This window comes from Petaurus breviceps, unplaced genomic scaffold (genome assembly GCF_028583685.1).
Source record: "Petaurus breviceps papuanus isolate PSGF00001 unplaced genomic scaffold, PetGlider_PUasm1.0 175, whole genome shotgun sequence".
Taxonomy (NCBI): Eukaryota; Metazoa; Chordata; class Mammalia; order Diprotodontia; family Petauridae; genus Petaurus; species Petaurus breviceps.
Window position 1 is genome coordinate 49660985 of NW_027185764.1, and position 13056 is coordinate 49674040.

General features: G+C 35.9%; 1 protein-coding gene across 6 annotated transcripts in view; it reads right to left on the reverse strand.

Annotated features, from left to right (window-relative positions):
- MCTP1 (multiple C2 and transmembrane domain containing 1) overlaps window positions 1-13056 on the reverse strand; it is a 495837-nt gene that overhangs the window by 205433 nt on the left and 277348 nt on the right. For 5 of the 6 annotated variants that reach the window (XM_069085117.1, XM_069085113.1, XM_069085116.1 and 2 more), the window contains 5 exons: window positions 12265-12367; window positions 10436-10538; window positions 10006-10107; window positions 9514-9588; window positions 7426-7545 (listed from right to left, as the gene is read on the reverse strand). In XM_069085117.1, coding sequence (XP_068941218.1) covers window positions 7426-7545; window positions 9514-9588; window positions 10006-10107; window positions 10436-10538; window positions 12265-12367 — 503 coding nt within the window. The remainder of the gene's footprint in view (window positions 1-7425; window positions 7546-9513; window positions 9589-10005; window positions 10108-10435; window positions 10539-12264; window positions 12368-13056) is intronic. The other variant, XM_069085115.1, reaches the window with a different exon arrangement.

Below are 13056 nucleotides of genomic sequence, written 5' to 3' on the forward strand. Positions count from 1 at the left end.
GGAAGGCACTGCAGCTGATAACCTTGCTGGCTCCCCCTTTTCTGGCTTTCTGGTAAAGGTTATTGCAGAGGAAAACCTGACAACAATGACAACATCAACAACATAATGATGATGACAGCTAGCATTTATATAGTGCCTATTATGTGCCAGACATTGTGCTAAGTACTTTACAAAAATTATCTCACTGAATCCTCACAACTACCCTGGGAGGTAGGTGCTACCGTCATCACCATTTTACAGTTGAGGAAACCGATAAGTGACTTGTCCAAGGTCACACAACTAGTAAGTGTCTAAGGCTGTATTTGAATTCTTGTCTTCCTGATTTCTGTCCTAGTGCTCTATCTACTACATCATCTTGCTGTCCTGTGTGATTCTGTAAGTAGTATACACATGTAAGAAGAACTTTCTTATGAGAAGTTCTGCCACCAAAGTCTGGGATTCTTCACATAGCCCTCTATGTGAATTTCTGTTTCTCCTCTGGGTAAGAAGCTCGGGCACTGGCATAAGGGAATGTGACCTGTCAATGGATTGGCCAGAAAGTCAAGATTTTGAGGGGAAGGGGCACCTGACCTTTATCTATTCTCTCTTAGGTTGGAGACTCGACAGATTATGAGGCTTCGACCCTGACTCTACTGCCAAGGGAGAACGTATGGGGAAGAGAACATGATCCATTCATGGACAATCTTTGCATAACTGAGCTTTGTGGTCATATTACTGACCTTCTCTGCTTGCCATCCCAGGGACCTGATAGCCCTTTACAGATTTACTTCAAACACATAAGTGCTAAAGAAACTGCTTTTATTTATAATTTAAAAACAATTAAAGCCTGAGTTCAAAATTTGATAAATAATATGCAAGTCTCCTATCAAGGAGACTCAGCCCAGGGTAGTGGATAGATAACCTTAGAGTCAGAAAATGTCCTATGTGACCATGAGCAAGTCACAGAAAATTTTCTAAGTCTTAAAGTGGCAGATGAGTCGCTAACATGCCTCATTGGGGAAACAGAAATCTTTTAAATGTCAAACAGTTAACACATCTTAACTAAATCTTGTGTTAAAGACACAAACCCTATTTAAAACCTGCCTAACTAACTACTCATTCATAATATTTATAACTTGTTTTTATGGAATTAACTTCCTTTTGTAATGTTGTTTTCCCTTGCATTATTTTTACCTGAACCAATTAGATGCTTGAGTTTTCTACTCCAATGCCTCATCATGACATAGAGATGACCTTGAGTTCTTGAAGGCTGTATAAGCAAACTGCAAATGTGGGCAGGTCCCATCAAGCTGAAAAGACTTCACTATCTCAGTGATGTACAGTGTCTGTCACCCAAAGATCAGCCTAAACACATATAAAATGGCTCGTCAACAGAAGACCGGCCACCAGCTGAATAATTTTTTAGCTATGGTTACTCATAAATCATTTTTTTTAAATCAGCATTAGACATCATGGATCTTTCAAAATATCAATTAATGATATTAAAGGAGAGTAGAACAATGGGAAGTATATTAGGGCTTAAGTCAGAGATCTTAAGTTAAAATCCCACCTCAATCAGTTACTACCTTCTGTGATCTTGGGTAAGTCATTTAACCTCTCTTGGTCTGTTTATTCATTTTTAAAATGAAGGAATTGTATTAGATCATGTCAAAGACATCCCCGACATCTCTAGATGTCTAGATCTAGTACTGTTAGGTAGGATGTGCTTTCATAACCAAATACTATGATTCAGCACAGAAGAGTGCCTGGCTTGGAGTCAGGAAAGTCTGAGTTCAAAACTAACACCAGATACTCACTAGCTATGTGACGCTAGTCAAGTCACCTAACTATTCGCTGCCTCAGTTTCCTGAAGTATAAAAACGGCATAATAATAGCACCACCAGCAACCGTCTTAGGGTTGTTATGAGGATCAAATGAGATAATATATATGTAAAATGCTTTGTAAACTTTATCATCATCATCATCGTTACCCTAATACATTTTAAATAAAGAATTCCATGTATTGGTAACTTGGCAGTTGAATTGAAATGGTATTGTTTGTAAGAAAACAATGGTTGGTTTTGTTTTTAAGTAAACTAAAAAAATCAATGCAGAGAAGAATATGAATTAGTAGAGGAGAAAGTATTATAGAGGAAATTAATAAGTTATTTTTTTCTTTTAGGGAGGAGGAGGATGATAGGGAAAAAGCCCAAGGCATAAAGGGAGGAAAATTCAATGCAGCTCGACTTTAGCATTGGTTGGGCATATGGTTCTTGGTGTCCTTCTTTATCAGCATTTGTATAAAAAAGTGAGAAAATATAATTTTGAACATTTTCACCTTTTCTGCCAGAACCATAAAATAAAAATAATAACTAAAATAACACTTTTTATAAAAACCAGAAAGCTGCTTACAAGCTGCCACAAGTGTGAACTATATTTTTTTACTGGTGTGATTTAAAGCTATTGATAGGTCCCTTAATGTAAAAAATAGAAATTTACAATGAAAACTCAAACTGACCTTCAATTTCTTCAGACCATACCCACATCTTACTCATTCTTACTCAATAAGAAAGCCAAGGGATAAAGACATGTTACACAGACAGGCACGTGTTTTCTACATTTATATTCCTTCTAAAGTTACACTCCCCAAATCAGACCTTGAACATAAATGTTATTCAAAGATTCTAAAATCCTGTGATGATGCCTATAGACTGACACCTAAGTCTTCTCCTAATTCCTCATTATTAATTTATTTATTCACAGGTCACTATTTGCCTACTGTGTGCAGAACACTGTCTGAATAGCTATCCATCACTAAAGCTTAATATCATCTTTTGCCTTCTATTCTCTCCAATAACTGCTATTTGCCCATATTAAACCATATCATGTCATCTGCACACCTCATTTCCCATCTTTCTCTTGTTGGCTAATGGGATTCTTCTGTGAGTAGCCAGCCTCTCACAGGATTCATTGTGTTAGTATGCGTTTGCTTTCTTGAAAACATGGAATGAATGAAAGTGACATGAAACCAAAGGCAAGATGGACCATTAATACAACCTGGAGGGAAGAGGTTGATGAAACACAGTGGTCTAACTCTTTTAATCATAGCTGAGAGAAAAAAAACAAGTCTGTCTTTCTACACAAAAGAAGCATGTGGACAGCAAGAAAAGAGTAGGGAACGGGAAACATGTTGGTTCACAAAACCTGTCTTTGATGCTCTCTGGGAAAAGAGGGTTGATAGCAACTGTCCTCCAAATGAGAAAGAAAACAAATTTATTTTATGAGTAACAGTTAAATACCCATCAGGCAATTAGAGTGCTTTATAAAGGCAGTTTTGGAAGATAAGATACTTGAAGATTAGGCATTCCTTCATAATTCAAGTTCATTGTTCCTCTAAGTAAAATATGTGTCTCCCTTTAGTTATTCTCTCACGAATTATACTTTAAAGGCAAAAGGACATTTTTGATAATGCACAGCTTAAACTTTTCATTAAACTACCAAATTTAAATTCTACCTTTTTGTGCACTCTGACATTTTTGTCTGGCATTTTCATTAATTTTGCGACATACATAAATGTAGCTGAAATGTTAACTGATCAATACTTTGTCTCTCTCGTGTAGCACTAGAGCTCTGTTCCCCAAGGACCACACAGCAGAACAGAAATTAAATGTGTAAAATATCAAATGTTAATGTTAAACACAGCGGCACTTACTGTATAACGACGGAAAAGGCTAAAACAATTCCAAATGGACAGATGGTACCACAAATTATCTACAATCACATTTAAAGATTAAAGTTTGTCCTGTAAAATAATTCTTTGACGCACACTGAAGTGTGTCCTTTTACTGATAGCTCAGTTGTCCAATTATTTCTGTGCTCATTACAGTGAGAGATGACAGTCCTGGAAAGAGAAAGACTATGTATTTTTTTTTTCCATGTTGCACCCACTGACATCCACAAGAACACAAATGTCTGGTCAAGAGCCTGATGAAAATTAGGCCCAATTTAGGAGATGTTTCAACAGCTACAATAGGCTAGTCCAAAAGAAGAGTGTGCACACTCTCTCTCCTGCACTGTAATACTTTGGCAGTATGATTTTTGATGATTAAGAACAATATTAACAAAATAGTACAAAAACCTGATCCACAAACTGCAAAAACCAATGAAATTCATGGCAAAGGGTTATACTGTATTGTACTCAATGCACCCCATCCTGTCCAAACTGTAACATAGAGGCTATTAGCTCACATTGATTCCCCTCTACAGTACAGAAAGTGCCAAAGAAACTGCAATTTCCCTAATCTTACATTTCTTTATATTTCCACTTAATCCAATTGGGACATATGACAGCATTTTTCCATTTTGTTTTCATTTGGAAAGGGAAAATTAAAAGTATATGGAAGTTGGATATATTTCTAAGGGAAACTCATTGATCTTTGGGCCCCAAACCAGGGACCATAATAGTATAAATGTGTTCTGAGAGGCAACAGCAACACTTTTGGAAAAGTGGCCCAAATGGAATCAGCACTATTATAATAGACTTATAATGCAACTAAAGGAGAAGATGGGAACAATGCATCCTTTTAAAAAATGGTATATCACTCATATAATTCTTCTAATGGAAAGCAGCTTCTGTTCAAGGTTAAATACCTTTTTGCTTTTTTTTAAGGCCCTGGTTACAAAGGTTTAAAAATTTTCATTTTTACTTATCCACATTACTTACTAATAACAAGATTAAAAAAATTATCTGGAAGGGCTAGTTTCTTTCACTGAATCGTTACAGAATTTATAACATAAAACAATTATTTTAAGAAGGAAAAAAACCCAATTCCTGAGTCCAACAACAGCTTGTGTTGTCAGATTTCAACCTGGTGGTCTTAAAAATATCTGATTGACAGGCCATTGAAAACATTGTTTTGAATGGAAACACTAAGTTATAAGTTATGATGTATTAATTGTTTGATAATAAACTGTAGCCTTATCATCAAACAATATCTCTAGATGGACATCAATATCTATTTTTGTGGAAATCTTTTCTTTCTAAAATGTAAGATACATTCTGCCACCTTTTAAAAACAGATGATATTGAACATAATTTAATCTTTCTTAATTACTCAAAATCATCATTGTGATCAGTCTGTTTTTTGGTTTTGTTTTTTCTGTTCCCTCCCTTGTTGCCAGCTTTCAATTTTCCCATTGTCATCATGATGACCTCACTCTATCTTCCTCTTATTTGTTGCCTGGAATCTGCTCTTCTCTGGGAAGCCAGAAGACCAAATGTCTTAAGAACTACATGATAAATCAGATTCGATAAATTACTGGATGAATAAAGGTGTAGATTCTTGACTTTAGAGGAGGGTCTTTGTGAGAGTTATTTGGGCATTAAGATTCAAATTTTCATAAGATCATAGATTTTGAGTCGGAAGGAACCTCAGTGATACTCTAGTCCCACCCTCTCTCATTTAATAGAAGAGAAACTGAGGCCTTAAAAATGTAATTGACTTGCCCAAGGCCACAAAAGCAGTAAGAAGTAAAGTCAGGATTTGAAGCCAAATCCTTTGATTCCAAATTCAGTTCCCTTTCCACAATAACCTGATGATTTTAGTTTCACCTACTTCAGGATATGGGGCTGTGATCTAAGGGTTTGAGTTTGCATGAAAAAGACTCAGAAATGGGTTCTTGTTACAAAAAAAAGTGACATCTGATTATCTTCCAATGGCATCAGTTAAAAAACAACACCTTAAGGGCGTCTTAACTGTCCCCTGGGAGTCCCTTACATGGTTCTGCATGCAAGGTCTTAATGAGACTTTAGAAATCTGGCTGCTATTTTGAACTCACATTATCTGAGAGAACTCTGGGAGCCAGTTGCAAGCTTATGTATGAAGCAATATAATGCTCACTTGAGAAATCACAGCATTCAGAATTACCTAATTTATTGCTAAACAAATGGCTTAGATGTAGTTGTTTATGTTTTTCTAGTTCATAAGCAGTCTGTGGTTCTCTCTCCCAAGGAGTGAATCAAAGATGGAAGCCACAATCTTGCAGTCTGATTTTTGCTCATGTGTTACAGGTCTCCAGGAGAACTGTTGGTTGATGATGGCAAGGAATAAACAAAATGAAGCCCATCCTCTATTTCTCAAATTACCACCCGCCCCACCTAGCAAAGAGGCAAACCACTTACTATTTCATCTTCTCCAACTCTCACCAACTTGGCGAGTGCAATGCTACTATGGAAAAGCCGTTGAAGAAAGTAACAACACCATGCTTGTTTGTTAGATTAAACTATTTTAGCTCCCACAGAATCTGCTATGTTAAAACTTCATGGTGACAGCAGTAGCTTTCCTTATGGCGGCAGAAATATGTCAATGGGAAACAGGCAACCTCACTTTCTGGTAACTTGCAACACAAAGAGAGATACCCTTTGTTCCAAGGGCATAGACATTAATGAAAGTTCTATTCAAAGAATGGGGAACAGATTACAAAGTACTAAAAAGATGTGCTCACATTAATTTGAATGGCAATACAAAAACGTCCATTTGTTACCACAATTAGAGAAATCTTTGAAGACAACCCTAATCACACCATAGTCTACAAAATCAAGGACTCAAGAACATGGACGCACTTTCATTTATATCATCACCAACATGAAAATATAATTTACAGATTTTTAAAAGGAGCGATACATTTTCACTTCAAAATCTGCCTCGCTCACAAATCGTGAATAAACACAAAGAACATCCCTCCCAAGTCCCACTTGAGGCAGGGGGCAGGCATCCTGGATCTGGGATTCTCTGGCTCTCTGACAGTTTTCATCAGCTCTTTTTAAGTAATTGAAGTAAAAGGCTATAGGATGGACACTTTTAGGGGAGCTATTCTGATCTATTACATTCTCCCTTGCTGTTTAAAAAAATAACAACCTGACACCTCAGAAATAATAACATTTCTCTTAAATAGGTCACATCAATTTCCCATTGATTCACTTTTTTTTCAATTCATAAAAATAGCATTCCCAGTGGTGTTATACTCTTTTTTTAAAAGGCAAATAATAGAAAGAAATAAAATCAAAGGATAGATTGTCAGGTTTATTAAAAATCTTAGTACCAAGGGCTTCTCTTAGGTATGCTATGGAAAACTGGAACTATGCAATGTGGATAGCTTATCTATTTTTTTTGTACTTTGTTTGTCACTCAGATAATGAAAAAGTTGCTAAGATGTCTTATTTCTGGATTTTTGAGTTGGGGGTGGGGGTGAGACAAGCATTCTTGGGCTCAGATATTGCATGATCCATCGGGTTCAGGCCCAGAGCAAAATCTCCTAGCTAAGTCTTAAAGACAGGCATTTTAAAATGGCAATACTGACATGACTGTAAGTATGGTCACAGGACCATGTAGCTATTATTGCTGAATGCAGTGAATAACCATGGAAAGCAGTCCAGTGTGATCATACCACGAAAGCAGCAAGACTCCTTGGGGGTGAATCCCAATCGAAGCAACTGTTAATGTAGTAGGCAGTATTTACCAGCACCATGACACAGCGCTTCATCCGGATAAAGTTTCTGAGTAGCAGCTGTGAAGAAGACGGAAACAGTGTCAGAATTAACCAGACTTCAAACTAATCTTGCAGCTCATTTTGCTTAAAAATATGAATGGGATAAGGGAGACAACTTACAAGGCCATGTCGTGGCATAGCTTACATGGCAAAAGAAAAGATGCAAAAAAACAAGATTTAAAAAAAAATTGGTACACAGAATTCTAATAGTAATCAAATATTCTTAAAATTCCTATTTGAATTATAGAAAATGAAAAGGGTCAAGTCATGTTCCAGAAGTAAAATTCTCTACTAAAGCACTATTTGACATAAAAAAGAAGAAACACATAATATTTTAATATTAAATACAGTTTTAAATATTAAATAAGTTTTAAGATTTCTGTGCAATCATTAAGAGATTTCATAGTGATGCACTTTTTTGGAGATTTCTCTTTGAGGACCTAATACAATAATTTGCAGATTATAACTCCAACATACCTATCTTCAATTTTGTACCTCTATGTTTGAATTGTTTATTCTTTTTATTACCACATCTATGCAGAAATCCTCTGATTTACTGTTCTGGTCATTACAAACCTAACCAGTATAAATTATTAGGTAATTTTCTCACTATGAGTTGAAAAATTAGGGAAAGAGATATTCTCATCTAAAAGAATATCTTTTCCCCCCAAACCATTACGTAGGGGAGTGAATCATCTCCTTTCAGTCTGATTTTAATACTGTCATAAAATACAATTGTGAGAAGTACGGCTTGCTGAATCATTGGCAATATTTGTAATGACAGAACCACATCAATCATTCAGTTTAGCTCTGCAGGTTAATTTTTTAAGTGCCTTTTTTGCTAAATTAAAGTATATTCTAATGTCAATCTGCTCTGTTAAGACTAGAAGTAGCAGGGTAAAATTTACTGTGATCACCATTTACAAACAGATCCGCATGTGTGTGTGTGTGTGTTTATTTCAGTTTGTGAATTAACAGGTTTTGAAAAGGAGTTCATAGTATAGATTAAATAGAACATTGGGGGCTATTTTTTTTTTGCCTCTCCCTACTGATAGACCCTCTAAGAACTGGTTTTGTTATAACTGTGGAGAAATGTAGCATGTAGGTTCTAAAATAAAATAAGACACTGCATTTATAATTAATCCATTATTTTTTATGCTTCAAATCCTATCAAAGAGTATGGGGGTTTATTATCACTCAAACTGATTGTATTCCTGGCATCCAAAGATTTGAAAATGTTGAAAAGCACAGAAACACTTAAAATATTATCATTATAACAAAACAAAAAAATAGACCCAGCAAAGTTTTACAGTCAAACTAAAAAGAATTCATTTATTTGGATGCAAACATTTTTCAAAAGGGATTTAATTGCACTTTTTTCTTCATCATAATTTGGTAAAATAGGTAATTTAAAATGACAAGCATTTTCTTCATCTGATGAAAAATCAGATTCATTGTATTTAGTGGCCTTAGCTAAAGATTCTAATGTATTTGCTTTTAAAGTGACATCACAGTGAAAATTTGATTAACAGGAAGATGACAACCTTCTTGCTCGTTAAAAGATGTAGTCGTCACTCATAGGGTTTAAAAAGAAAAAAAAAACTTTTACTAGGTGCAATTTACATACACCTGCATTGCACCTGTGGATGGATTGTACCTACATATGAACTCAATGTGGGATATGTTCATTTACATATTTCATGGAAACCAAAAAAATGCTTTTTATGTGAAAATGATCATTTTTTCCCCTATAACATCTGAACATATATAAGGATCTATATTACCTCTCCCCCACTCCCACCTCCCACTGGTTTTCCCCTAGACTTTTCTAAAGGACCCACAATGTTTTCACATAAGTTAATCTAAATATATTTCCCCCAACTCCAAACTTTATTTGAAATAGTTATGTATAGGTTTCTCTGATCAGATCAGGTTTTCCCAAAGGGTTTAATCTTTTTATGTGTTTATTTTTTGTTTTGTTTTTACCTGTTTAGAGAGTCTGTTTTCCTCTTCAATGTACTTCTGCTCTTTGGGAATTAATGTTCGGATGCTGGCTTTCACCTATATATCAAAATATGTGTCTATGTTATGGATCTCTCTGTTACTAATGTTTACTAGTTACACATAGTTCAATTTGCCATAATTCCCCAAGTTTCAAAGTCTTGGCTGCCATGCTCATAAAATATAAATGTCTAAAGTTCCCCATGCAGGATCCTCAATGCCTTACAAAAGCAGCATCATGGGCTGCTGCTGGTGCTGCTGCAGCAACAGCCGCGGCGGCAGCAGCAGCAGCACCCACTGCCGCTGCATAGTAATGACAAGAGTGGGTGTGCCATGCAGAGGCAGAGAAGTATTCTCCAGTATACATCAAGGTTTAGAGAAAATGAAGAATGACAGAAATTCTCTACAAATCAGGAACAAAAGCTTTCATGAAACTGAACTCTTTAGCAGTACAAAAAAGCCAAAGTTAAGACTTACAGCATTAAAAATCACATCTATTTCAAGATAGATGACCCCCTTTGTTGGCCCTGTCAGCTGCTTGTTTTTCAAGACGTAGGCTTTCTGTTCACCATTTTGAATCTGCGGGAAAAGGACATGACAGCCGTCTGTCTCGAGGTCTCCACTGAATACACTCCCTCAGTGACCTTTGACCCCCAGCTGCTGAAACTGACAGAGAACCCAAAACAACTGTGGCAATTCTGACAAGTACCTGTTCATTACCAGGATCAAGTCTGTCAGGAAAAATTAACTATCATGGGATTCAACATGGCCGTGAACTGAGTATGTTAAAATTTTTAGTGTTCTTATTACAGACCTTGGTTGAGAAATGACAGGCACAGGGCTGAGGGTTTTTTTTTTCTTGAGCAAAAGCAATCACAGAGCAGGGTGTCAGGTAGACGAGACTTACAGTCAGCAACGGTATTGCAACTTTGCCCAGGAAGTCAGCACTACGGTCTCGGTCTTCATCGTAAACCGTCACTTCAAGGACTGAATGGATATCTTTAATATTGCTATATTGAAAAGAAACATATGCAGAAAAAAATGGCTTCGTTAGTGGTTAACAAGGACAAAAAGGGGTTTTAAAAGTCAGCTGTCCCCCACTGATTTTATATGTTGGTGTGCATACAGAGGAAGAGGGAGAGAAGGCAACAGTGTAAATCAGAATCTCCCATAATGCATCTGAAGAGACTGCAATTTGTGAGTCTCTTACTGGGGAATTTCGCCATCTTTAAGAAATCAACACAGAATGATTTCTTAAGTTATCCACCTGATCTATGATCAGAGTAAGTTATTTTTAAAAAATCATCATTAAATGACACAGACACAGAAGAAAGACCCCACTGCTTCCCCCATGTCCCATTTCTTCCTCTGCCCATATTCCTCCTTCCTACACTCAACTTTTAGGGAAAAAATTCCACTAAGTTTGACATCTTATGAAATGAATTTTCTTGTACAACTAATATAATGCCTGTAAATTTTACAGTATACTTAAATGACAGAATGATTTCTCTTAATACTGGAGTCTCCTTTGCAGCTAAACATCTTTTTCAAACCGGAAACTTAAATTCAATATAAAACAGGAAACGCTTCCTCCAAAAGCAGGAAGCAAAATACAGAGCCTGTACAGCTATGATACTGTCCTGGGATTTAGAAACTAAGTACTATTCCATTATGCTCTGCAGATGACATATGTTGTAAGAGACTGTGTGAGCTCCTCATAGTTTTGTTTTTGGAAAAATAAAACCAAATTGTTGACAGCACTTATTCTTTGATCAAACTGCTTACCAAGAAAACATGAATTAAGGGAAAACAAAAATGAATATATTCATTAGAGAAAAATCACAACCACATGTGAGAAGAGGCTTTATCAGGCCACAATCAATTAATGGATCTGATAATAATCAAACCAATTCATACAATTATGCATGCCAGAGACAAATGCTCTGCACAACCATCTTAAAAGTGCTGCTTTCCAAGCTAGCCTTTGGTCTCGTAAAAATGTGGAATTCCTTAAAGACAATCATTCAGCTAGTTGAAGCTTTAGTTACGAGCTCTGAAGAGATACAAGAAAACAAATTAATGAAGAATTTGGCATGTTTCTTCATCGACACACACTGAAACCATGACAAAAAAACTCACGAACAGGACAACTGTTGAAGGAGCTCTCCTTTGTTTAGACTTCATTAATCAGGCCCCAATAAGAAAAGAGTAGAGTTTAAGATTCTACAGAATATCCAGAGTGTTCTGGGTTTGATTCTAAAAATTTTAAGTTCTAAAACAAGAGGGAAATTAAACTGAAAGGATGTTTGGGGACCAAGGACAATACTTAATATTCTTATTATGTAAAAAGAAACACACTAAAAACAGAGCTGGATTCTTGATTGTGTTGTTTGCTGATTTTCGCAATAGAACAAATAGAGCTTTGTCTGCCTTGGTGTCAACGCAACTGGAGAGAATTTCAATAACAAGGAGAAAAGAAAGTAGCAGGAGGGGGGGTGAACTCCTCAGTTGATTTTTTTTTTGGAAAAAGTTATCTGCAATCACCAACATGTGGTAAAATCCTCTGTGTCCCATTTCTGTATGAGAAAGGAACAGACTTCATACTGGACACTGACTTTGGAAGTTGATTTAGCAAAATGGAAGATTCAATGAAAAGAAAAGTCTAGGGGAAATGCCACAATTTAAACAATATTTTCCCAAATATTCTCAACTATTTAAAGGAGTAGGCAAACTTACAATGTAAAGACTTTGTTCCATTCAGGGTTGAGATTTTTGTAGACTGTGTGTGTCAGTAATCTATCATTGTTCAATTCTACTACGCAAAACGGGTCACTTTTACCTGCAAAGAGATATTGGGATTTCAGATGAAAAGAATTAGTAAAAAACTGAGCTCAGCTGACATAGTGAAGATCTATAATTATTGCTTCTCTCCCATGAAAAGAGTTTATAAGGACCAAAAAGTCAACATTACTTTTATTTTGTTGTTCAGATATAATTGGATGACTTGAACAATCATTCTGATTTATTGGAAATTTAGAAACTGAGCAGTAATGGAGAGAAAATTATGTAACTAGCCTTTTAATTTAGATTTTTTTTTTACAAAAATAGTAACACAAATGCCAATATAGAGGGAAGAGGAGACTTTTTGTCCACTACTAAATCTCTATTTATTATTTCTATAATGATCATTTGAAAAGTATTTGGCTCTTATGTATAAAGTTTTTAATTCATTTGATCAATTAGTAATGAAATGGGAATTTCCTGAACAAATGTATTAGGAGAAAACTGCAGTGCTACATGTTGATTTTATGTGTATCTAGATAGATATCTATATATACATATGTGTGTATATGTGTGTGTAAATACATGTATGTGTATATATATATAAACACACACATGTATGTGGAGGAAGGGAGGCAGGGAGGGAGAGAAAGAGGGAAAGAGAGAGGGGGGAGAGAGAGAAAGAGAGAGAGAGAGAAAGTGAAAGAGAGAGAGAGAGAGAGAGAGAGAGAGAGAGAGAGAGAGAGT